Source organism: Gopherus evgoodei, chromosome 3 (genome assembly GCF_007399415.2).
Source record: "Gopherus evgoodei ecotype Sinaloan lineage chromosome 3, rGopEvg1_v1.p, whole genome shotgun sequence".
Lineage (NCBI taxonomy): Eukaryota > Metazoa > Chordata > Testudines > Testudinidae > Gopherus > Gopherus evgoodei.
The window spans coordinates 44,602,563-44,630,218 of NC_044324.1; the positions used below are offsets into that span (position 1 = coordinate 44,602,563).

Genomic DNA, 27,656 nt, shown 5'->3' on the forward strand with positions numbered 1-27,656 from the left:
AAATAGTTATAATAAATTTAAATTGGTATTCTATTATTAACAGTGCAATTAAAACTGCGATTAATTGTGACTAATTTTTTAAATCAAGTTAATTTGTTTTGAGTTAACTGCAATTAATTGGCAGCCCTACTTTCTATTAAAACCTCAAACTATTCTTGGATAGGAATGCAGACACAAAGGGGACATATCCTAGTTACAGGGAGCAAAAGCAAAAATTGCTAGAATAATAGGTGAGGACTGTTTAGACTCACACCATTGTGTGTGTGTGTGTGTGTGTGTGTGTGTGTGTGTGTGTGTGTGTGTGTGTGTGTGTGTGTGTGTGTGCGCGCGCGCGCACAGTAAGATTTTCCACCTTCACCAGTCACCCAGAAGTATCATCCTGGGGCTACAATACAGCTGCAACTTGAAAATCCAAGTACTTGTACTAAGATTAGTAACATAGTTCATGAGAAGGTGCACAGTATAAAGTCAGTTTCTCAAACTCCTACAATAAAATATTGAAGAACATGTTCCTTAGTTAGCATCTACTTTTAACTTTCCACAAGCCCACACAAGACAATGGGGGACTGTGTGGCTGATTTTCTTTCATAGGAATAAGAAAAAATATAACACTGGAAGGAAGATAAAAGATAGATGGTAGTGAATTGTGCATGCAAGGGAACTTCAGTAGGTCAACCTCCTACCTCTTCTATCTGTGTTGTGAATTTGGGAAAACACACAAGATATATATTATCTTCAATTTCTGTAGCATTTACAACATTCAAACGGATATTTTAATTTAGAGTTTAAATTTAATGTAACAGATAATGTTAATTTTCAATAGTCTATTAACCAGAAACAAGCCCAAATCATTCCATGTGTGAATTGGATAGCAATTGAAATCTTGTCTATTAATCCTCTCATAGAAATTTAGGAAACAGAAATGGAAAAAGACCTCTATTATTGCCAGTGGCTTTATAAGCTATTGTTGTGATGAACACAGACACAACCGCTATGTATAATAATAGCATAGGTTGTGTACACACAAACGAAAAACCACAACCCCATGAAAAATCATATAATCCATGTCTCATGAAAACCATGACAAATATTCAGCCTCAGATGCCCCAGTATATTATATAAAGCAGACATGCAGGCAGCAATTTCGAAGACAGCTCATTGCCCAAATACCTAGCCTACTTTCATTAGCTGTTAGGAGGCAGAAAGAAGAGCAAAACAGACCTCTTTAAGTTCCTCTCCACAGAAGAAAATGTCTCGCAAGGATGATCTTTCTGTACACTATCAGCTATTGAATTCTGGACAGAACAATCAAGTCTCCCTGGAGCTAAACTTGCGACTGTGGACAGTAAAATGAAAACTCTTCCTGTATTAATGCAGAGAAACTCTAAGAATAAAGTCTGATTATAACAAACTATAGTTATTCGTTAATATTGTGCAGTACACATTAAAATCACTCGTTTGTATTTCTAGATGTGGTCTCTCAAAATATATCAAACTATTTTCTGTAACTAACTTTAGTTTAAAAGCTAGTCACATTAAAAGTATAGAATTAGAAATAAAAATAACTGTCAACAGCTTTCAAACGACGTTTACCTTTTTCTCCAGCTTAGACAATGTGTGATAGGTTCCAAAATATCTGAAGTTGTGTATTACATGTAAGACTGTGGCTGGAGCAACTTTTCTAGAGACTACTTTTACTCCTGGAGATAGTGTTAACATTCTAGATATTCTGAATCAGCAGGTCAAATATAGGCAACATAGGTGGGTTATCTTATTTCACCTTAAAATCTCTCCTCATATCAAACTTGATTTCTTACCTACACTAATGTTCTCTTTTACCAAAATAATCTCTGGCACTAGGTCCAAAGCATCAACTATAAGAAAACAGGTTAGTGTGTTTCCCTTTTCAGTTTACAATTTTTTAAGATTTCAAAGACTAAGGCCTTGTGAACACTACTGGTGTCAGTCAACCTAAGTTACACTACTACAACTATGTGAATAACAAAGGTGGAGTCGACATAGCTTCGGCTGACTTACTGCGGTGTCTACACCGCACTGCGTTGACGGGAGATGCTCTTGTTCTGGTGGAGTACTGGAGTCGACCAGAGAGCGCTCTGTGGTCAATGTAGTGGGTCTTCAATAGATCGCAGTAGCGTCAATCCCTGATAAGTGTAAACATGGCCTAAGAAATGTAATAAATTCCCAGAACATTAAGCGTATAGATTTTTTCCTTTTTAAAACAGAACTAACAGATATGGTTTTAGATAATTTATTGAAATGATTGGCTGGTACCTTGAAAGAAAGCAATCCAAGTAAACAAATTTGTTTCTTTTCAGATGCTATTCTATTCCACAAGCTGCAGACTTCTGGATTTCTTTGTATGTATATAAATCTTACCTGCATGTATGCATGTGGCCACTCAAACAACTGAAAAGACAAGTATTTTATAAACGGAGCTGAAAATTTACTTTAAAAATAAGGACACCTATGAGGAAAGTTAGTGACAGTCATACCATACAAAAAAGATATCAGTGCAGGAAACAGCTGAGGAGACAAGGAAATAAGAGGTAAACTAGAAAAGCTGGGGATAATTATGTAGATACAGCAGTACACATAAAAGAAAGACTTCAACAGATGTGTGTCTACAGAAAACTAGTTAGTTAATTCTAAAAAAGGGAAAAGGGGCATGCCATATCACAGAGGAAATTAGGGTAGAGTTTGTATTAGAGAAAGAGAGTCTGGAACACTTGGCTTGGTACAAGATCTGAGGCCTGAATCAGAGGCTGTGAATTAAAGCTAGGCCAAGTATAAAAGTAGATGGTTATAAGTTTATGAATTTGGTGGAGATGTTGCTAGTGTATTAAGTATTAGATATTTACATAAATATATTTCAATGGTAGTACAGATACACACCAATATAGTACAAGATAAGATGGTTTGACAGAATAATGAATAGGGATGTTTTGTTCAAGATATCAGGAACAAGGAGAGGTAACAGATATCATGAAATACATAAGGTGGCATGTAAGTTGTGTTTTCCAGTAGTTTGTCTCAGCCTATTAATGTTGGGGTACTTAGACTTTATCCTTTGTGTGGCCCTGGGGACAGCAGAAATTCCAACTGCTGCTTGAGCCTCTCCTTGCTATGAGGCACTCATGTATTAGCCTCCCTGTAACCACAGAGCCCAGGCACTAATATTGTGCCTAGGAGGCAATAAACCTGGCCAAGTGTCTTTGTCACCAAACCGTGCCTGTGGTCTTTATGAGTAACATCAAGATTTGCTGAATGAACAGGCTGCCTTATCTGCTGTTAACATTGGCGCTTCAAGGACAGAAGCACTGGGCAGCATGAACAGCGCTACTGAGGCAACGACACTCCAGCCTTCAGCATTTGGTCTACTGAACCAGCTACCACTGGGACAGCATACGGAGAGAACACACAGACACGAGCCAACTGACAACAGAGTTCTATAGGATTATATCTATAGGATTACATTGCCTTCAGCATTTGGTTTACTGAACCAGCTACCACTGGGACAGCATACGGAGAGAACACACAGACACAAGCCAACTGACAACAGAGTTCTATAGGATTACATTGTCTCCACAGAACCACTGTGTAGGAGGTTGCACATGATGTCTTGCCAAGCACAAAACAATTCAAAACCAGTAAATTCATTCATTAGGAGCTCACATGTACGGACTGTAAATCTGAACATTCCAACTGCAATGATAAAGGCCATATTTAAGTCATCTTCTCTGTTCTCTTCAGCCTCAAGGCTGTTTGCAGATTCCAAGAAAAGGGGATTATGGGGTATCAGCATGTATTTACGCAGGCAATATATTCAGAGAACTCTGATTACAGCCTTCCTTTCTTCCCTAATGAAATTGCCTCAGCAGATCCCTCTATAGATTAGCAGACAGTAGCAATTCCAACAGAAGGGTTAAGGAACAGTAATTACAGAGACCAAAACTTGTTCCTGAAACAAGTATCTGCTCTGGTTCACAGATGGGGGTAATCATCCACACAAACACATTTTTGTTTAACTGGATTTATGGTTGGCCAAATGTACCACCAGTCACTTTGGAAAGGGCCACAGAAGAATGTTTGCAGTGTTGCTGTAGCTTTGCTGGTCCTGGGATATGAGGGACTCAGGGTGGGTAAGGCAATATCTTTGATTGGACTAACTTCTGTTGGTGAAAGAAACAAGGCTTCGAGCTCCACAGAGCTCTTCTTCAGACCTCACCCACAGAAGAATGTAGCAGTACAGGAAATACAGAAAACAGATTGAAGATGGAAAAAGGGGATGAAGCATACAAGCAGAATGGCCAGGGCAAAGGTTGCCACATATATTGGTAGTTTTTATTTTAACCGCATAAACTATGCACCAATAGTTTTAAGGAGGAATTTGAACAGAGAGTAGTGACCTAGCATATTAACTCCAGAAGAAGGTTCCATGCATAGAGGGCAACACAGACAAAAACATGGACATGACTGTAGGAAGATCAGATTAATGTGGCATCACAACTTGGCACAGTCCTGCTCTCTGGACATATACCAATCTGTTGTGATAGAATCCAGCCACTGAATCCTATGTGCTTCTAAGCCCTGAATAGTGACTAGAGCTGGTCAGAAATTTTTTTATATGTTTTTAACTGAAAAAATGCAGACTACTTAAAACTAACACAAGAGAAAGAAAAACTGACTCCAAAATAGCCAATAATCCACTGATTATGGCATTCACCGAGGATGGGGGAGACCCATGTTCAAATTCCTGATGTGTCCAATTCGGAGCAGGGATTTGAACCTGGGTCTCCTATATTCTAGGCTATAGACTCAGTCTCTCTGGTTGGGGCTGTTCCATGTTATACAAACAATTAAATATTCATTGGGCCACAAAAAGAAACTTGATAGCCTGCTGATTGGGACACTTGCTCGGGATGAAGGAGATGCAGGTTCAAGTCCCTACTCTGCCTCATTCAGACTTGGATCTGAGTTTCTCACAACCCACGTGGGTGCCCTACCACCTGGGCTACTGGTTATTCCTGGGTGAGGGTCTCATTCATATGTTTTTTGAAAAAATTACAACAGGGTCTCATCTTCCTTCTGCACTGGAATAAAACACATAAAAACCTTAACATTTTTTGTGAAACCGAATTCTTGTTTTCTGGGCAGTTCTATTAGTGGCTGATCACTGTTTCTAGCTCTGGGTCTCTCAATCACACTCCCAGCTGCAGACCCTGTTTGACACCCTTCCTGTGCAATGGGATCCCTGCAGTTCAGCTGTCTAGACCCCCGACTCCAGTGCCACACTCCTTCTGAGCCCAGAGTTGCTTAAACATGTTTTCCCCAGAGTTCACCTGGCTGTGAGAGCATTGATTTCCTAGTTATACCTTTGAGGGACAACATATTCCTAAACTGTCATATGGGACAACAAGGCTGGCATCACTGGTAGTGTTGTCAACAGTGACAGAAAACAGAGACCTGGTGGGCTTCAGAGAACGTATGAGAGGTTCATGTTGGCCATATTAAGTTTAACTGACAGATTCTCTCTGTCATCTACTTAGAATGCAAGCTCTTTGAGGCAAGGACAGGCACGTTTATACAGCCTAGCAGAATGAGGCCCTGATCTTAGTTGGAGGATTCCAAGCACTACTGTAATACAAAGGTATTTAAAGAAGAGATGTCAGAGACAAAGACAGATGTCTGACTGGATTGAAGGAGACAAGTTAGAAGTAAGAGATAGATTTGTGAGTATCAGCTGCAATAGAACGCAAGATAGCTGTATAAGGGAGACAACAGAGTCCAGTGGGGTTCCATGGGAAGTGGGAACTAAATTAGGAGAAGGGAAATTTAGGGGGTAAGAACTAAAACTTGATTCTGCTGCAAGCCTATCCAATTCTGCAGAAGCAAAGGATATTAAAAGCAGCCCAGAGAAATATTTAACATTTCTTTGCTGGAGCATAAAAAGCAAATGGTTTCAGTTTGTAATTTATTAAATTTCCTATTATTAATATTTCCAGTGGGTAGATATTATGCACACTATTTAAAATAAATGTATTAAAACTAATCTGTGTAAGTTACTTGTATATATACTCTTCTTAAAGTGCATTTTAATCACTTGCTTTATCTATACATTGTGAATAAAAAATTCTTACTTTTATGCTTGTTACACCACAAAATTAGAAGAAAAATTAGAAAACAGCAGTGTACTGTGGATACGTGTTCATGCACTTTAGCTAAAATATATGTATGATTTATGTTCATCATTTAAATTAGCTGGTTAATGATGCATAGAACCTATCTTCCTTTTATTCATATCCCAACACTGTGTAATTTAATTCAAGGCAGAATCAGAATTGCTCTGTCTCATGTCCTCTGCAAGATAGTGTAGTTCGCTTCACAAACCTGTAAAAGCGGCAAAGAGTTCTGCAGCAACTTATAGACCAACAAACGTATTGGAGCATGAGCTTTCGTGGGTGAATACCCACTTCGTTGGACGCATGTAGTGGAAATTTCCAGAGGCAGGTATAAATATGCAAGCAACTCAGCTCAAACTTGAGTCACGAAGGTTTGATAGGTGCTTCAGCCTTAATCTAGTACTCAGCCCATACTTTATAAAGGCAGGTCAGCTCCATACAATTTTCATCTGATTTCTCTTCTAGGCGATCAGATTACAGGGCAGGTTGATATGCCTTACTGTAAATAAGAAGTGAGGCAAGAGGTCAAAATCTCCCTGCTGTAAGATCTTCATTCTATGGTTTTGGCACCTCAGATATGTAATCTTGAAATAGAATGCTCACCCACAGCTCATACCTTCCACCACAGATAATTTTAGCAATTGTATGAAGTTCATGACAAGCTGTTGTTAGAGAAAGACATTTCAGATTTTGGGTGTAATGGAACTGCAGAAACAGAGTATTTCATATCCAGTCTCAGGAGGAGTTAATGCATTATCTGCCAAATACCCTACTATATACAGTCTACTATCTAAATTCTGCATATTACTCGAAACTCCTCCTGCGGCTAAAAGTCCTCATGCGTTGGCACAAACTACAGACACTTTTTTCTGGGCTAAAATTGCTTATTTTTAAAGCTGAAGAAGTTGGCAACATATCATCTTTACTGCTAACATCACACTGAGGAACACAGTAAGAAAGAAGAAAAATACTTGTAAAGCATCAAAATGTAAAAAAACTAAAAACAAAAAAATGGAAAGTATGAAAGCTTGGAGATAAGGGTTGAGATCCTCATCCCTGCTCTAGCCCCTTTATGAAGCCTAAAAAAGCCAGAGTGACAAAAAGGGGCCCCACAAGCCCCATATCCAGCTAGGGAGGATTCCCCTAGTGTAGGAACTTGGGAATGCCACTTCCTAAGGAACTTCTTGCAAACCTTGGGGTAGAAGGGTGCTGAGAAGGAAACAGCTACAGCTTACAGCACTGTGGAGATTCTGGGCCTCCAAGGCTGTACAAGTTACATCAATGGCCTCTCCAAACCTCAGAACAGCCCAGGACTGCAAGAACTCATAGATGGCTTAAAGCCACCATAGCTACCCCCAAATCCACACAAGATGTGCTGCAAGTTATCTTATTCATTTTAAAAGTGCTACACAGAATCTCTGCCAAGTTCGCTGTCAATTACTCTGTCTGGTGACTGCCCCTCACTTATGAGAGTTGGCTCTTGAGTCCAAACTGGTCTTTTTTGGTCATGCTAGTCTACGGAGAGGCTTAAATGGAAGAAATAAAGTCATACAATGCACTGCATTAAATAATATCTTCTTCTATAAATGTGAAGGATCCTGGATGTTCTTGACATCCTTCCTTGGCAACTAATGGCTATCAACTATTAATTAGAATATTGTGGAAAGTAACTCATGGAGTTAGGGAAGGCTGCTATGCCTAGTAAGAGAGAAGAACAGGAGGTTTCCCACGTAGTGCTGGACTAAGGAGCTAGGCTCTACTTAAAATTAAAATCCTGCTGCCACATGGCTGTCTGTTACAGCTGTCCGCCTGCTGCATTCCTTTTTCCCCTCTCCTTTCTGTTTGTCCTGTGTGGCCGCCCTTCCCAGCCATTATGCTAACTAAAGTCACAGCCCTATTCATAGGAATGGCTTGTACAGACTAACTGGAGCCATTGCTCTGCCTAGGGAGCGGGCTTCTTGCTTCTTTGTTTGGCTCCTTTGTTCAGACCCAGGCTCGGTGTGGGGGGCGCTGCCCAGAAATGCAAGACCTGAAGTGGCCAACTAATTAAGCATATGAGTCATACCTGTGGCTCAGAACATGCCCAGGCATGCCTATGCTTACCTGCAGCCTTTCCCTGCCTTCTCTCCTCCCCTGTATCAAGAGGAGCCAATCAAAAGAACTGGTGGGAAACTGCCTGAGTTTGCCTTTAAAGCCAGACATTTTCTGATCAGACCTCGGAGAAGGTCCTTGCTTTGCCACCTGGTCTGATCAGCTAGGGGTCTTTGGGGGGCCCTCTTCCTGCTCTCGTTTGTTTTTGAGCGTACCCCCATTTTTAAACTCCCCTCCTACGAACAACGAAACTGTGCCTGGAGATCTCCTGATTATTGTAAGCGAATCAAGTCCTCTCTCCATCCTCCGATGCTACTGCTGTTCCTGCCTCTGTGCTTGCTGCTGTCCTGGGGATTGGTAAGAACTCCCTCTTGCAGACTCCCCCGTCCTAGCTGCTGGCCTTGTTTTCCCAGCAGACAGACCCAAGCTAACTCCTTGGTCTGTATCTGTAATCTGTTTCTTGCTCCGCAGTGTCTTTGCTGCTAAAATTAAGCCTGTGCCGCTGCTAAGCTGTGCCTTCCTGGACTGTATCCTGGGCCGACGGCTTTCAGCCACCTCACTGCTGCAGCCACTCCCCTCCCCCGGGGGCTGTACCCTGGGCACACACCACTCTGCCCTCTGGAACTGCTCCCCCTCCCAATCAAAGAATCGGCATAGTGTAAGGTGCACCTATTAGAATCAGGTTCTTAGTCTAGATAAATTGTAATTTCATTTTGCATAGCTGTGGTTAAGTTAGGTTTAAAGAATTGTTTGTATTGTGCTCTGTAAGTTAGGTTTAAAAAAGAATTGTTGCACTGTGTTCTGTTACTTGCTAATTTGTGTAGTCTTGGTTAAGTTAGATCATAAATAAGATTTTGCTGTGTTCTGTATAATTGTGGTTAAGTCTGTCTTCCCGCTGCCCTAACCCCCCACCAAGCTTGCCGGTGTCTCCCCCCGAGCTCCCCAGTCACTCGTTGCAGTCTGTCTGCTGTTTAAACTTGCAGCCTGTCTGCTCTCTGTGTCTCCCTGAGTTTAAATCTCCCTCCGCAGTGCCTCTGCCTTTGGTCTCTGCTCCACCACGTGCTCCTCTTCCCCCATCCCCCAACCTCATTCCTCTACCACTGCCTTTCTCTCTCTCTCTCTCTCTTTTAATCCCTTCCCCTACGTGTTCACCCCGCTCCTACTGCTGCCAAACCTCAACTGTATTACTGAAGTCTAGCATAAAACCCCATTGGTTACCCTTTTTCTCTCTGACAAATCTCACATTTTACATTTACACCACTGTGACACATTTTTACCTAGAGTTGTTGGTTATTTAACACATTTTACCCATAACTGTTAGTTGGTTATATGCTGCTGTGACACATCCTTTACATAGAAATTGTTAGCTACCTGTTACATTTATACTTCAGTGTTAATTGGTTACCAACTGTATTGTACCCCACTGTATTGTACCCCATTATTGAAACCCCCTATATTATTTACTAAAAGAAACCCCTCCCCAATTGTCTACCTTAACAAACTCCATGCCCCTCACTATTGAATTTTCCCTGTTTTTGCATTTTCTTAATAAAGTTTATTTTGCACCCCACCAGTGCAGTAGTTGTCCCCCAAGATCCCCTACCTGCTGGCAGGGTCAATGGCAACCACTTTAAGTAACAAGAACCAGTTTAAATTTAATACTCAGGGTGGACGAGAATGTGGATCAATTGATTGTAACTCTGAGATATTACAAATAACCCTACTCTCAACACTTTGAGAAATAGATTATGTTTTTTTCCCCCAGATTGTTCAAGCAGAACATAAAACTCTCTCTTACCACTTTATTGTTTATGAATTACTGGACAAGAATTTTTTGTTCAAATAAAGAACAATTATGATAAATCTGGGGACCATCTAGCACCAATGCTGTGGTGTTATTAAAGTTTAAAACGCTGAAAAGAACCTATATATAGTTAGCAAAAGTTCACTTTTTGAACTACAACAGTGATACTTGAAACTTATGGAACCCCCTCAATGAGACAGCATGAACACGAGGACAGAGATCTCTTAAAATATTAGCAATATTTTTTCATGCAGCACAGGTTTGTCTAAAGATCTGGGGTGATCCCTATTATAAATATCCTTTTAGTTTTATTTCCTAAATAGGTGGTTAATATCATATTTGATTAGTATTTTTTCATGAAAATAATTTCTAATTCTCAGATTAGCTCAGTTTAATTTTACACCTTTTTCTTACAGTAACTAATATTTTTCAATCAGTTGCAAAAAGCTTTGATTTAAGAAAAGCACTGGAATACTCTGAACAAAAGGTACAAGTAGTACAGTATGAGAAGCAGGTTAGCATTTTCTACATATTGTAACTGGTATTAAACTTCCCTTTTATCCAGATTGTGGTATTATATTTTAAAATTATAATACCAATACTATAGTTAATACGTCACTTTGTTTTTAGCTGCTTGTAACCTGCTTATAATATTATCCCCTTTGGCATTAAGAATAAGTCAATATTTCTTTTGTTTGCTACCTTTTAATCTTTCTTCACTACATATTCCTCTACTAAATTCTTAAAATGTGTATTACTCCTGCAAATTTAGCCTGTTCACAGCACACTGAATGAGTTTAGGAAGGAAAGGCAAAAGAGATAATTTACTTTAACCTAGGAATCCTTTTTTCCTCATTCTGTGTGACTTTGTCAATGCATATCTGCCCACTTCCCCACCAGAAACATATATACTACCATCTTTTATTTTTATTTATTTTTTTAAATTCTTAGTGAATTAGATAAAAACTATATATAAAATGTGATAACTAAATTAAGGGTAAAATACCAACTAAAACCATGTGACTCTGGAACAGATGCTATATTACTGTACTGGATTATACATAGAACTATTCCTGCCTACAATATTAAAAGCTCTTGTTATCCTTTCTCTATAATATAAGAAATGTATTAGCATAACCATTTGTCATTTTCTTCTAAGGAGCAGCTAAGTTCACTCCATTTAAAAAATGGATGATAGCTTGGGTTCCTTATTTGAAATCTGTGTACTTAACGATGAGGAGAAGATTGGTCACAGCTGAGATGAAAGTATAGCATAAATCAAGTGCCTTACCTTTGCGTCCTGGGTATACATGAGGGTAATATTCATAGTACAGATCAGGTTGGTCTAGGTTTCCAAATGGTTCAAATTCCAATTCTGCATTTTGGAAAAGATTCAACTTCACCAGCAGCGCTAGTCTCACAAACCATAGCTAAAATGGCAACAGATATGAAAATGCCAGGTCAGTTATCAGCTTCTATTTTAAATCAAACTTAAAAATTACTCTCAGTGTTTGAATCATTTCAGGTCTAGTAAATTAAAGAGTCAAAAAACTAATCTCAGATCTGCATGAGTAAAACATACATGCTTGTAGCAGTTATGAAAACATGTAGCAGTTTTGAAAAAGTTAACAAAAGTGTAGAACCCAGGAAAATGATATTTTGATCAGTTATGATGTATTGGGCCCTTGAGTGGAAGTTTCTAGAGATCTGTATCATTAAGTTAGATGGAATAAAGGGGCCCAAAGAACTCAAAACAGCCCTAAAACTGTTCAACACTTAACAATTTTAAACAGAGTTTGGGGTTTGGTATAGAGAGACCTCAGTCTGCTTAGTACCTGGGTGAACACACAATTAAGAAGGAAAAACAGTTAAAGCATCTGAAATGTAAAATATTAAAGTAAGGCTTTCATTTTAACAACATCCTTGCTCCCTCTGCCTTTAGCTGAAGAGTCTTTAGAAGGAAAAAAAAAACCCACCTTCCTTGTCTGAGCATCTCTTAGATGGTATTAAAGATGGCAACAACTTTCGTTCTGGTTGTGACATTGTATGATTAAAATATGATTATGTAGATTATTATTGCTACCACTGTTATGTAATTACAATAAATCTTGTACAAAATATGTCATGTTAGGGGTTAATGGAAAAGTTATGGTTTCCTGAAAATGATTATCCTATTTGCATGCATGTATCATAGATGATTAGGGTTGGAAGGGACCTCAGGAGATCATCTAGTCCAACCCCCTGCTCAAAGCAGGATCAATCCCCAAATCCCTAAATGGCCCCTCAAGGATTGAACTCACAACCCTGGGTTTAGTAGGCCAATGCTCAAACCACAGATGTTTATTACTGTATCTTCTCCTGTTAGTATCTGAAGTTATGAATACTGACTATGTACCTATATTTCAAATGTGTTTGCTACTGTGGTAAGACACCCACAAGGCAGTTTACATCCAGTCTAGCCAGGCGCCTAGGGAAAGAAGGTAGCAAGTGGAGAAGAAAGATTGCTCTTTCCTGCTTTTCTCCTGGGGGAATTCTGCACCTCCACTGCTACCTTCCACTTGCTACGCTCTCTCTGGCCTGGTCTAATTCAGACACCTCTTAGGATCAGGATGATGAAGGCCCAAAGTCCCAGGAGACAGAGGTGATGGAAGCCATAAGGGTGAAGATTGTTCCAGTAGCCAATTTTTCTGCCAAAGTCTCTCTCTTTAAGGACTTCAAAAGGGAGTGATGGGTGGAACAACCCACCTCCTCTTTATCTTGTCCACCAATTAGGCCTAGTTTCCAACACTTCAGTTGAGGTCCATTGATGTCTGGTTCCATACTTAGTTCTTTACCGGGTATGATCTTAACACAGTTCTTGAGTTACATCAGTAAGCCTTTTTGTTTGGACTAATTCAGTTTGTCTCCTTTTTGCACCTTTTCCCCAACATTTGGTGTTACAGGTTATTGAGACACTTTATAATCTTTACTCGCTTCTCACAATTGAGATCACAATTAGGCTAGGTCCAATTATCACAACAGGCCAATATTTCAAACCTGGTTCTAAACCTCATTACAATTTTCAAATTATTATACCAGAAATTTCAGATCACTATAATTCAATACATTTATATTTGAGATTTGTATTTTCCTTTTTCTGCTACTTTTAAAAATTGCTATGACTTTCATGAACTTGCACAATCAGCTAGTTACTAGCAGAAAAGAATCAGAAGAGTGGTATGTATTTTCAGCCAGTCGCATTTTATAAATTTGAACATTTGTCATTTTTTCCATGAAGTTTTACTGCTTTAAGGTTCTTAATGGGGCCTTAACCACCACACATGATTGTAAGGTGACCATACCTGCAAAGAATCTGTTGTATGATTAGTAGGTAGCCCATTTTTGCCATAGCCTTGACCATGGGCAGTCAAAAGTCGTCCACACAGGTCAACTGCTGCTCTCCAGTTTTTGCTTGTCTGTGAAAAAGAATGACGTAAGTAAGCAACAAATGAGCTACTAAAATACACAGCTTCTTATTCTGCTTGAAGCAACTATATCTAGCCATTAGTAAAAATGACACGGTTGGTAAAACTGGCCAGTAAAAAGTGGAAGCTACATAGGTAATCAGGCAAAAAGTGAAGTTGAGCATGAGATATAGTTTAAGACGACTAGATCACTAAAAAAAAAGTATACACTATTTATAAAAACATCACAAGGGTTTTCCAGTTAAAGCCATCTATCATATTTTTCTAAACCATCCACAATACTCAACACTTTTTGCAATCTCAAAGAATGTAGAATAAAAACAAGTCATATCATATCCATTTTACCCAAAGTACTCTAATAATATAACACATTTAGGATCTGATGCTGTTCCTATTGATTTCAATAGTGCAGGATCATATCTTTGGTGAAGTTCATTCAATAAAGTGAATAAAGAACATTCCAAACATCACCAACTGAACACAGGATGTCTAGTAACAATTATTAACAATGAAGGAGGAGAAAATAGTTTTGTTTTTTAAGAGAATAAATGTAAAATTACATATAAGATTACAGATTGCAGAGTTGTTTTTTATTTAAGCATTTGAATTTCCATTCAATCTTTCTCAAGAGTTAACACTATAGGATACTTAAATATTTATTTTCGTTGATAAAGTCAAAAGGAAAAAATCAACCTCAATTCAGTTCAGTATGTTGCACTGACACATCATGCTTTATAACTATGCACCTGCTAGCAAATTACAATTTCTACCTTGCTGAGTACTCTACCGAAGCCTATTAAACAGAAAATAAATTTCCAGAGACTTTAACCTGGACTATGGAGCAATTACTGGTATTCTTCAAATCTCAAAAATTGTCTGTTTTCCAGAAAAACTTTAATGAAGATTACTGTATATTATTATTATCTGTATTATTGTAGCATCTAATAGCCCCACTAAAGATCACTACATATTACACTACGTCTCATAACAAAAGAGTAAATCACTATTTTTTTTTCAAAAATGAAGTCTCTTACATGTAACTGTTAGTCACCCGATAGTATGTGAGGACCCAAGTAGTCAGATGCACACCTGTTATCTACCAGGTTGCAGGGGTGACCGAACGATAAAGGTTCGTTTTTGGATGTTTAGAGGGGGAACAGTTGTGGCACAGTGTTGGGAGCGTGCAGGCACTGAGACATATGGCTTTACCTTAATGGTTTATTAGTGATACCGAAACAATATTGACTAACAACTCTATTTATACAAGGAAACACACAATATACTCATACAAAGAAAGACACAATATACAGTTAACCCAAAAAGAAAATCTTGTTAACTTCCAAAAACAATTAATTACAAAGCATACTTACTAATACAAACCAATGCAAAAACATTACGGCTGGCAGACGCATAAGCTCCACTGAAACACGAGAGCTGAGAGAGGCTTCGAGGTGATCAGGCTCGGTTACGGGTGCACTCAAGGTGCAAGTGACTCAGGTGCGCTCTCTTCTCTGCCTGCCAAACTCTGGGTAGGACATATATACCCAAAGTGACGCCCCCCAAGATCTAGTGTCGAAATCGCTGATAGGTATATGGGGCCTCTCGTCTACCAAATAAGGTTAAATAAACTATAGATAGGGTTTCGCCGAGTTTCCCGAAGAGGCGGGGGATATTCTGTTGCAAGCTGTTTGCAAAATATCTGTAAAGTTGCAACAGAGCGGTCAAACCTCAACCTCAGCCTTTACTGGAACGGTCAACCCTCAGCCTTTACTGGTAAAGACAATAACAGGAAACAGCTTGGTGTACATGCTGGCTTTGCATCTAAGCATGAAGGCCAGGGCAGACATGCAGAAGCAGGCCTGGTGTTACAACAGTAACAAAAATAACAATTAACAGAATAGGAAGTTGCCATACTGACAGTGATGAAGGTTAAGCTGCAGAAAATGCAGTTCCAATTGGATTGAACACCTTTCAAAGTTTTAAAAATGAAGATTCACCTGTAAACAGTATTCTCTGAGATGACCTCTGCACATTCATCTTCTTGGGGCGCACTGATGGTGCATGTTGAACTGGAGAAAACTTCTAATAGTTGTGCCTATTGAAGCCTCCTTGTCTCCTGCCCCTCTCCTCGCTGTTGTGAATGTTCAGAGGACAGAATTATAAGAGAGGGCATAGTGCAGTGACCACTTAAGTGCCTTCCACCACCTCTTTAAATCCAAAACTGAAATCAGGATTGCAAGCAGGGAAGATGGGCAGGGAGTGAGTGTGTGCAGAACTAATCCCAAAGTAACCTTCATTTCTTCTTGAAGTGACCTCTACACATTCCCACTTGTCGGAGTTTAGTAAGCAGGACTCCTCCCTGGACAAGGGGACAAGGATATCTAGTTAAATAGAGCAGGGGTGTCCTGGCTGGCGGTGAAGCATCCGCCAAAATGCCTCCGAATTTCTGCGGCGTTTCGGCAGTGACGCTTCTTGATGACGTCACTTGTCAGCGGCAAGTGGTGTCATCAAGAGGCGTCGTCGCCAAAACGCTGCAGAAATTCAGCGGCGACGCCTCTCAATGACGCCACTTGCCGCTGACAAGAGACGTCATCGAGAGGCGTCACTGCCGAAATGCCGCAGAAATTCAGTGGCATTTTGGCGGATGCTCCACCGCCGCCATGGTCCTTCCTCTGGCGCCCGCCAGACAAAAAGGTTAGGGACCACTGAAATAGAGAATGTAATACTGCTTTACCAAATTGTGCATCTGTTGCAGATGCTAGATCTAGAGAATAATGTTTTGTGAAAGTATGAACTGATTTCCACGTGGTAACTCTACAGATTTCTAATATGGGAATGTCTAAGGCAAACCATAGACAGAGCTTTCACTCTAGCCAAGCATACTCCAAGCTCTTCTGGAAGAAGAATAGTGATGTGACTAAAACACACATCAGTACAGAATCTAACCAACTTACTATGGCATTGGGATGAAATTTCTTGAAGTTAATATCTTTTACTTTTCTTTTCTCATTTGGAACTGCGACACTCTAGGTGATTTCCTATATTCTTTAGAGACTCAATGCTCTCTTAGCATTGAAAGTGTGTAACTTAACCTCCCAAGTGAGCATTAGAACTACAGAAAAATACTGGCAATTTTATGGACTGGTTTAGATGGAATTATGTTACAATCTTGGAGAGAAAGATCAGGTGTGGACAAAGGATCACTTTATGTTTGTGATAGACTGCAGCTGGTGTGTGGGTGTGTGTTAGCCATGAGCGCCTACACCTTGTTCACTGGCAGATGTAGTAGCTACAGTAAAAGCTGTGTTAACAGAAAGTGTCCCCAGTTTCATTCTCCCATATGTCTGAAGAAAGGTTTCATGAGCTGACAATAGTAGATTGAGGTACCATGTACATCTGGGTTCTCTGTCGGGTAGACATTTATTAACCTCTTCAAGAATTGTTTTACTATATCATGGCTGAATTCAGTCGTTTGCTTTACTAAGCTATAGTAAGTGGAGATGACTAACAATATACTTTTTCCAATGATATGGAGAGTCCCAAGGATTTCAAATGAAGTAAGTAATTCAGCATGGAGTGAATAAGAGCTGAAATTGGGTTTACACTATTGTTGGTTGCCCACAAAAATAACCCTTCTCATTTGCGATCATAACACTGGATAGTCTAGATCTGTAGAAGTCCTAAGGCCAATACTTTCAAGTGGAGAGAGTATGGGTCCAGATGGCAAATCCAATCTATCTGCTGGGCCTGGAATTTCAGGGAGACACAGATAGTCTTGTAATAGTTGCAGGAGATCTAAGAACCATTTTTGTCTCATCTACACGGGGTAAATCAAAACAATCCTGACTCTGTCTTGTTTGATTTTCCCGAGGACTCTCTAAATCAGAGGAATTGGAGGGAACACCTAGAAGTGACCTACCCTGCAGTCTAGAAGAAACATCTGAAATGGACTGGTTGCCTGTTCCAGCTCTGAGGCAAAACCTTTGACATTTGGAACTGTGTCTTATTGCAATCATGTCTACCTTCCCTTTGTACTAGCATGAGTGACAGATCTGAGTAGGATTATTCTGGGATGGGGTTTTTCCCCTGAACCTGTTTGAGAGAAACCTTCCACTGCAGCTGCCTTTCTTCAACTCTTTAATTCAGGGCAACCCCCAGGGAGTGGCCAAGATGTTCACATTGCCACCGGGTGGTACCTCTCAGCAGGGTGGATAAAAATCAATAATTAAAAAAAAAAAAAAATTAAAAAAACCACCAGATTTTTAAAATTTAAATAGGATTTTTTTGATAAAATGCTTTTTGAGGAAAAAACCTAACTAAAGATAGTTTTAATTAGGATATATTATAGCTCAAAGATATCCCATCATGGAATAGGGATTATAAATTCTAAAGTATGAGACAATATATTCATGTAATGTTTAAGAAAAGTTTTGTAAATGAGATCCAATAGTTCATGGATTAGAGACCCAATTTTATGGGGTCCTAGGGGCTTCTGAAAAGATTATTTAGGTTAATCTTTCTATGTACCCAATGAGACTCAGTGCTCAGTCTAGAAGATACCATCAGAGATGCTTAGTGTTGCAGTTCTCAAACTGTGGATTTGTGTCTCCAGAGATAACATGCTTGTTAACAGCAAAAATGTTTTTAAATAAAATAAATAAATAAATATAAATAGAGGTGAGAAATAACAGACCTCATCCCTATTGGCCCTCTACTAATTTGTGTACACAGAGTCAATCCCTTACATCTCTCTAAAAGTGCAACGTTTCAAAAAGTTCAATGAACGGAAGATTGTTGGGCGTGGAATAGATTTGGACAAGAAGAAGTCTGGAGATAAATGTGAGAAGGGAGGGACAGGCAGTAGAAACAAAAGTGGAACTGTTTGAGTAGCATAGCCAGAAGTCTTGAGGTCTTCCTGAGTGTAGCCTTCATTGATTTGAGATCTACCATACCATTCTCTCTAGAAGAGAAAACCTATAATGGCAGCAGGCTGTAAAAGAGACCTAGTTTGGGAATATTTTAATGAAGTTCCTCTACCTGTGGGACAGACAGGCATGTGGGCAAAATGCAAACAGTGCAACAAAGAAATGCAAGGCCTGGTTGCCCGAATGAAACAACATCATGAATAGTATCAGAGGGGTAGCCGTGTTAGTCTGGATCTGTAAAAGCAGCAAAGAATCCTGTGGCACCTTATAGACTAACAGACGTTTTGGAGGATGAGTTTTCGTGGGTGAATACCCACTTCTTCAGATGCATGTGGATACCTGCCCCTGGAAATTTCCACCACATGCATCTGAAGAAGTGGGTATTCACCCACGAAAGCTCATGCTCCAAAACGTCTGTTAGTCTATAAGGTGCCACAGGATTCTTTGCTGCTTTTATCATGAATAGTGTTCCTTCTCAGGAGGAAGTTGCACTGAAGATCATGAAAGGAACATGTCTAAACATGCAAGATCTTCACGTTGGTAAACTTATATTTCATACTTCTTTCTTAAGGACTGCCTGTCTTCCTTCTGAACTATTCTTGAATTCTCACGTTTGAGCAAAAAATACAGTTGTTATTCTATGGTACTATCGTTTTAGATGCAGTTGTGATAAAAAAATAAATAGCTGAAATAGGCAGATTTTCCTTTTACAATTTCATGTTTAAAGTAGTACAGTAACTCCTCACTTAAAGTCGTCTCAGTTAACATTGCTTCGTTGATCAATTAGGGAACATGCTCGTTTAAAGTTGTGTAATGGTTCCCTCTAATGTCGTTTGGCAGCCGCCTGCTTTGTCCATTGCTTGCAGAAAGAGTAGCCCGTTGCAGCTAGCTGGTGGGGGCTTGGAACCCAGGGTGGACCAGCAGCCCCCCCCATCAGCTCCCCGTTTCCCTAATTTCCCTATGCTGCAGTCGCCCAGTAGGCTAGCAATTGCAGCTATCCCTCCCCCCACTGCCATGTGCTGCTCCTGGCCTCTGCCTTGGAGCTGCTCCCCGTGACTCCTGCTTGCTGTGCAGGGGGGGAGGGGGGGAAGAGGAGGCTAATGTCAGGGTGTCCCCCTCCCCCCTGCTCACCCCTTCTTCTCCATATAGAGCAGAGTGGTGACACAGACGGAGAGAGACAGAGAGCCTGGGGCAGCAGCTGCTGTCTCAACTTCCTCATCCACTTAAAATGACAATGCATTTAAGACTGGGTCACCTTACTTAAAGGGTCAGTGTGCATTTCCCTCTCCCACATGCAAGGTGTGTGTCTGTCTCTGTCTGCTATGCTATCTCCCCTCCATTCCTGCTGTCTTGTAGAGTGAGAGGCTACATTAACAACAACATGTTAACCCTGGAGGGCTCAGCCGAGTGCTAGTTCATCATTTAGCATAGGGGTTCTCAAACTGGGGGTCAGGACTGCTCAGGGGCTCATGAGGTTATTACATGGGAGGTCGTGAGCTGTCAGCTTCCACCCCAAACCCTGCTTTGCCTCCAGCATTTATAATAGTGTTAAATATAAAAAAGAGTATTTTTAATTTATATGTGGGGGTTGCACTCAGAGGCCTGCTATGTTAAAAGAGTCACCAGTACAAAAGTTGGAGAACCACTGATTTAGCAGCAAGGCATTCCCTGGGAAATATCCCACCCTCTTCCACCCTCTAACTTCACCACCTCAACCAAGCTTCACAATCATCATAGCTATGAACAGTATTAAACTGTTTGTTTAAAATGTGCTGTGTGTATATCTATATAATATATAGTTTTTTGTCTGGTGAAAAAAATTTCCCTGGAAGCTGGACATCTCTCTCCTCCCCTAAATTTACCTTAATTCTTATGGGGAAATTGGATTTGCTTAACATCATTTTGCTTAAAGATGCATTTTTCAGGAACATAACTACAACATTAAGTGAGGAGTTACTGTACTGAGTGTCAGTGAATGCAATGTAATATGAGGGTTGGAAGGGACCTGAGGAAGTCATCTAGTCCAACCCCCTGTTCAAAGCAGGGCCACTCCCCAGACAGATTTTTACCTCAGTTCCCTAAATAGCCCCCTCAAGGATTGAACTCACAACCCTGGGTTTAGCAGGCCAATGCTCAAACCATCGAGCTACCCCACCCCTCAATGAGTACTGTAATACTAAATGAGTAGTATGGTAATAATTAAATAACTGCATTGACCTATTTCATTTAAGAGAATCCATCTTCAACATATAGGATTCTGAAGACTATCCACCTTCAAGGTCACCACAATTTTCTATAATGTCAGAGTTATCTGCCAATGATAGTGTTTCAGTCACATCATGTATGCCACATAGCCACAGTATATCACCTGTAGCAAAAAGAAAAAAACATCTCCATCATCCAGAAACAACCATAGATAAGTTTGTGATAAGAACCAGCAGATAACAAAAAGAGGTAACTGATGGAAAAATTGCCTGGTTTGTTTACAACAAACTCTCCTTTCCGTATGATTGACAACCCACACTTCATTAACATAGTTCAGTCATTAAAACCAGGATACAGTCCACCCAACAGAGCGATGTCGCAGGCAAATTGCTGGATAAAGTGTATGAAAGAGAAACTGAGCAGTGTGCAAAAGGTCTAGAGGGTAAAATTGTTAATATGAATCTTGATGGGTGGAGCAATGTTCACAATGATCCTGTTGTATGTGCTTGTGTGACAACAAAAGAAGGGAATGTCTTCCTTACAGAAACAACTGATACATCAGGAAATGCACACACAGCAGAATACTTACAAGAAGTAGCAGTAAAAGCTATAACAAACAGAGGAAAAATTAAAATGTCTAGTATGCAGCCTGGTCACAGACAATGCTGCAAACGTAACCAAGCTGAGAAGAAATTGTTTAGAAGAGAGTGAAGACGGTCCCCAAGCTAATAACGTACGGTTGCAGTGCTTATTTGATGCTCCTCCTAGCCAAAAACTTCAGTGTTCCATAATTAAAAGCCAATGTTATTGAAATTGCAAAATACTTCAGTAACAACCACTTTGCAGCAACTGCTCTGAATAAAGTGGGAGGAACGAAGCTAACTCTCCCACAAGACGTGCGATGGAACTCAGTAGTGGACTTTTTGAGCACTATATCAAGAACTGACCTAATCTGATGAGTTTGTGAACAAAATTGTGGAAAAAATAGATGGCACTTGCATAGCCAAAGTTCTCAACATTGGGTTTAAGAGAAACGTTGAACACATGCTGAGTACCCTGAAGCCTATTTCTGTAGCCTTGAACAAAATGCAGGGAAATAGCTGTTTTCTTGCTGACTTTGTTGAAATTTGGAAGTAACTGAGTGAGATCTTAAAAAGAGAAATATGCAACGACAGAGTTAAATTACAAGCATTAAAAAACCCCAAAACAAACGGGACAAGCACTATCTCCAGCTCATTTTTTTGCAAATATTCTCAATATTAGGTGCCAGGGTCAAACATTAACTGTTGAAGAAGAAAAGCTGGCTATGACATGGACATCCAGCAACCATTCCTCCATAATGCCAACTATAATAAACTTCAGAGATAAGGGTGAACCATTCAAGAAATGTGTTTGCTGATGATGTTTTGAAGAAAGTTACACCAGTGAACTGACTGAAGTCACTTAAGCACTTGGAGTCAGAGACTGTTGAAATGATCATCTCACTTTTAACAGCAATATGGAGGGAAGGATATCTCAATGGTTTGAGCATTGGCCTGCTAAACCCAGGGTTGTGAGCTCAATCCTTGAGGGGGCCACTTAGGAATCTGGGGCAAAAATCAGTACTTGGTCCTGCTAGTGAAGGCAGGGGGCTGGATTCAACAATCTTAAGGTCCCTTCCAGTTCTAGGAGATAGGTATATCTCTTATTATTTACATTCTGTTGATGTAGAAAGAATATTTTCTTCCTTTGGACTAATTCATTCCTAATTGAGAAATCATTTGGGACCTGAAAAAGCAGGAAAGCTTGTTTTTCTTTTCTAGATTAAGAACGATCAGGAAAATAAAGATGAAGATGACAGAGTTAGCTGCAGAAACCAATATTTTAAGTTTCTCATGTTGACCTGGCTGACAGAGTCAATTTAATATTTTTTTTAATTTCATTTAACAATTTTAATTAAAAACTATTTTAAGAAAAACCAACCTGATTTTAAAAAACTTGAATTTTTAACTAAATTCAAAAATTCATATGCTTGTTTTTGTTAAAATATTATATGTTTGACGTTGATGAAAAATACAGAATACATAACATTGGTGTTTTAGTTAAACAAAACAATTTAAATGTCTCTCTGGTGATGTTCTCCTCCTAATACAGCATGGAAAGAAAATCCTCCAAATATTAATGATTAACCTGTTGAATTGGAGATATTTATGAAATCAGTGGGAGGTGAACTATCTGCTTCAATTACCTTTGGTAAATTAAATAACCAAGCAATCATTCATTTTCTGATACAGCTGTAAAACTAATCTGAAAAGTTTCCAAAATAAATTACTTAAAATATATATAGTGTGTACCTTCTAAAAATGAAACCTACATCTATCTCTGAGTTGTGAAGAACATGTATTAAGGTTATAACAACCAACAAGAATGCACTTTTATGAAGAAATCTATGATTAAATCGCATCTTCCTGACTAGTGATTTAAATCATGATTTAAATCAATTTGATTTAAATTAAATCCACCCTGCCTCTCAGTCCTGCCAGTATCCGGTAGGGAATTTACTGTTATAATTCCTGGGGAAGGAAGGTCGATCTCACAACCTAAAATCTTGGAACAGATTGTCTTGACGGGTGCTCTCCAGGTTCCCTGATTTTGGATTTGAAGCACTTTTCAATGATGATAATGGCTTGATTAAATGAAAAGCCAAAAGGGGTGAGAGATATTGCTTGAGGAACCAGTAGAGGTCTGAGGGTGGATTCATGTACCTCCAGGGAGGTTTGCATCGACAAGGAAACAGGTTTAGCTTTGTAAGGTTTTTTTATTTCTCTTTCCTTTTTCTTTACGCATCAAGAATAATGTCTCTGGTGCTACATGAGGGTCCCTCGGATCCAAAGGCAGATTTGAATGAGAATGTTCCAGGGACTTGCTGTAATGAACCTGAGCCATCCTGGTAACTGTGGATCCAGTAGGAATTGACTGTTCCAAGGAAGTACTGGGTGACTTATTATGGTTATAAATAGGTTTTGAGCATGGAATTAACGGGCTCGGATCTGGCCATGGCCCTCAACTGTTCACAATTTGCTGTGCTCTAATTTCTGAGGCCAGAAACTTACGAATATATTTTTGCTTTTGGTGCATGGAATGGAAGTACTGGATCCTGAGAGTATGCTTTTGAGGACTGGCTCTTTTGACATAGGCTAACCCCTGTCAAGGGAAGTATTTGCTCAGTAGATTTATTCTCTGCAAATTCATGGTGACTAGCACCCAACGTATAGCTGAAGTCAAGGAGGCAAACACTTGGGTTGGGATTTTATGGATCCCTGCATTTCAGAGCTGGAAGGTTTAGTGATTTCCTATATTAACATAGATTGAAGGCAATTCTGACACTCCTTTCAGGCCCTCGGTGAAGGTGCAACAAAAGGAACAATAAAAAAGATAAATGCACCTCCAAACAATGCATGCTAAATAGTGTCAATGCATGTGTCAAGCAGGAAAGCTGGCAGGGCAAGAGAAATACTTCTAACTCCTGGTTTCTTTGTCTTCAGTTCCTATGTATCGGATCCAAGGACCTGTGCCAGGGCACTAAGATCCTAAGTCAAAAACCAAGGAAACAAAAAGAAAAAACAGAAGAACTAAAGCTTAACTAAGGCAGAGGCACTGGGAACTATCAGTTCCAATGAATCTGTGTCCTAGGATCTGGTGAGATGCCTGGTCCATCTCCTATTACAGTTGGAAGAAAGTGAGCAGCTGACATGCCATACTGCCTTTTTTTAGGCCCACCTTCTGAATGTGAAGAGCTCGGAGGTGAGGATGGGGATCAAGAGCACTCCAACAGATACTGCTACTACATCAGTCCAAGATGCACTGTGGATGCATCCTAAGGATGGGAATCTGCAGAGGCAACTAAAAGTTTTATGGTTTTATTTTTTATGGAAAGGAAGCAAAATGACTCCAACTGACACTAGGGAGAAAATTAAGAAGAAAGAATACAAAAACTAAAGCTCAGTTTTGGTTAGGATAGCAATTCCTTCCTTAATATTCCTTTCTTTGGAAAAACTGTCATGGGATCTTTTAAATTTCCTTAGTTTTACAGATTGCCTGAAAGACTGCATTTCCAATACACTGGGACTTTGCTTCAGTACTGATACAGCAGGAAAAGTCAGCAACACTACTGAGATCAGGATGTAAGCTCCCTTGGAAGTCTCCCTTCTAGGTACTGTTCAGAACCAACCTTTTATGAATTCTGGTGAGTTCACAGCCAGAGGACATCTGATTATAGGAATAAGTGTCATCTTTCTCTGTTATATGAATGAAGTATGCCCATTTTCTGAACAAACGTTATACAGACCCAGGTGACCAATGAGCTAGCCCTTAATCTATGGAGACCTGACCTCAAATTCTGATTCAGTCAAAAAAATAACCGAATTTGGTTCTCTCTACTGAGTCTTGGTTGGACAACCATTCACTTTACAAAACTCCTATACAATTATGGAGATTGGCAATCTATTCTCAAAAAAACTCAAGAGTAAGGTAGAAGATAATATTTGTAACAGACATCAGAGTTGTGAAAACAAGTTCATACAATGACTGTCCACAGGCTGACTTTAATGAGAATCCAAATTACTCCCCAGAGAGCAAAAAAAATTTACAACACTGTTTACTGCAAGGGTAAAAACCAGTTCCATTGCCATTGAGTGATTTCAAAGACACAGGAAAAGTCAGGCCACCCAAATTTCTATCAGACACAATTGATGCTTCTGTTTACAGTTCTACATGAACAGCATGTTCTCCTCCTCCAGATATTAAAAAAAGAAAAAAAGAAAAAAAGATCAGATGGAGAACTATTTGAAATTGCTTAATAACTTAAATGATTAAAAAATAAACTGAAGCTTTTTTCAAAAGTAAAACTTCCAAGTTTTTAAATGTGCCATATAATTGTAAACCAAATTTATTACATTTGACAACATATAAGAGCACAATATTAATCTTATGCATAAGTAATAGTGTGTCATTTTTTTTAAAGTAGAGGCTCAAAGGGAAGTGATTAGCTCTACATGTCACACCATTAAAGAGATTAAAATGTCCCCCTCCACTAGCTGCAACATTCTTCTCCTCTGTAAATTCCAGTGGCAGACCACTTTGAAATTACTCAGGAAAATGCAGTTAGCAACCCTTTTTGGGCTAACCTCTTACAGAAATTATTGTTCACTAAAAGCACTAATATACAATAAACACTCTCATATATAGCATTTATCAAAAACTCTTAGTACTACCACAAAGATTGTAAATATGTTGCACTGGGAAATATCAAATGTGTGCCATATCTAATAACAAATACAGAGGTGTTTAGCTTTTTACCTCCCTTTGAATAATCTATGGAATGGTTGTGACTAACATCATTAATGTTTATACGATCTAAGCATTATTATTACTTGCTACCGTAAAACAAAATGTTGCATGGATAGGCTATAATTTACTTTTATTAATTACAGAGACAATTGTATGCCCATGCACTATAATAATAAAAACATTTTGAGAACATTTGGTTTGTAGATTTCAGTTGAGATACATAAATGCTTATTACCTTTTATAGACTTGTAACTTTATTTACAAATTACCACTACTACATCAGGCATATAGATTTTAAAAACTGGTTGCTAAATTGCTATTGAACTTTTTTAATCCTCAGTGCTCTGAGTTGTAAAACAGTTTGATAGCAGAACCTCCTGAACTTTGTACTTCTCTACCAGTATTCAGTGGTATTCCAAAGCAAAATTTCAGAATTGTGAAAGGCAAGCATTGTTCAAGAGCCTGGCAGTGGGATATAGATACTTTCATCTTTAAATTATTGGCCTGAATCCACCTCCAGGCAGCTATGATCTAAGGACAATACAATCCAAAGGCTATTTTATGAGCTGACATGAATTCAGTTTTGTGGTCTCAGTCCAGTTCCTGGGGTCAGTTGTCAATGTCACCATAACTGGTGCTGCTGTTGGTAGTCTCAGTAGAGAAGCTGAGGACTTGGTGACTGAACAACCTTCTCATCTCTGGAGACAGTTCCTCAAGATCACAGTTGAGGTGCATTAGTAGGACATCATGAATAAACTTGCAGAGTCACTGTCTGGTATGTACTTGCTGCAGACAGGACTTTACCAGGGCTGTCAACCACAATCACTAAATTCACCTCCAAAATTTCCTTTTAAAAGGACTGATGTGCAAAACATCTGGCTCTTAAGCAAACACCTGAGGCAAAATCCTGACCCCAATGAAGTCAATACCAAAATTCCCATTGACTTCAACAAGATCAGGATACCATCCTCAGAACTAAGTAGGCAAGCGTTTTCTGTACATGGCACCTCCTAGAATAATAAGAATATGTTGGTACTAAGGTGATAATGGAATCAGAAAATGGCTCTGGTAAGATGCACAGCAAGTATCTCTATTTAGAAGACATCATAGGAGACTCATATTTAGCCTATGGCCATATTTAAAACCAATAAGCGACATGTTAAGAGTTTTAATAATACTAGCCAAATTTGGAAGTTTGGGATCTCGATATTTCAGACTGGTTTATCAGCCACTTTTATATAACAAGGTTTAAAAAAAGGCCCCAAATTACTCCAGAATCATGTTTAAAAAAAATTAACAATTTTTCCCCTTTGAAAATAAAAAAAAGCTAAAATTTAAAGTCTCATTGACAAAGAAAAATTTAGAAGTTCTATAAATAAGATTGCAGAACACAATTATATTACCCACTCGGGAACAACTATCTGCAAATGGCTGGGCCAATGAGGATGAATATATAGACATCTGGATTTCTGGCCAAGTGGCTGCTACTTTATTTAATTAGTTCTATAACATGACAGCTTCTCAAGGAAACCTGTCGTATCAGCAGTCAAAAAGGGAGAAGGCAAGAGATGCTCCAACTGTCACTGCCTTCCCTTCTTTGATGCTCAAATCTGGAGCATCACAGTCCCAGGGCTTAAGA

General features: G+C 39.3%; 1 protein-coding gene across 2 annotated transcripts in view; it reads right to left on the bottom strand.

Annotated features, from left to right (window-relative positions):
- The window catches only part of TRAPPC12 (trafficking protein particle complex 12), an 85,647-nt gene that overhangs the window by 42,868 nt on the left and 15,123 nt on the right, over positions 1 to 27,656 (bottom strand). For both annotated transcript variants that reach the window (XR_003999490.1, XM_030555498.1), the window contains exons 4-5: positions 13,437 to 13,550; positions 11,387 to 11,525 (exon numbers count right to left, since the gene is read on the bottom strand). Coding sequence is in view for 1 of the 2 variants with exons in the window: in XM_030555498.1 (XP_030411358.1) it covers positions 11,387 to 11,525; positions 13,437 to 13,550 (253 nt within the window). In the remaining variant the exon portion in view is untranslated. The remainder of the gene's footprint in view (positions 1 to 11,386; positions 11,526 to 13,436; positions 13,551 to 27,656) is intronic.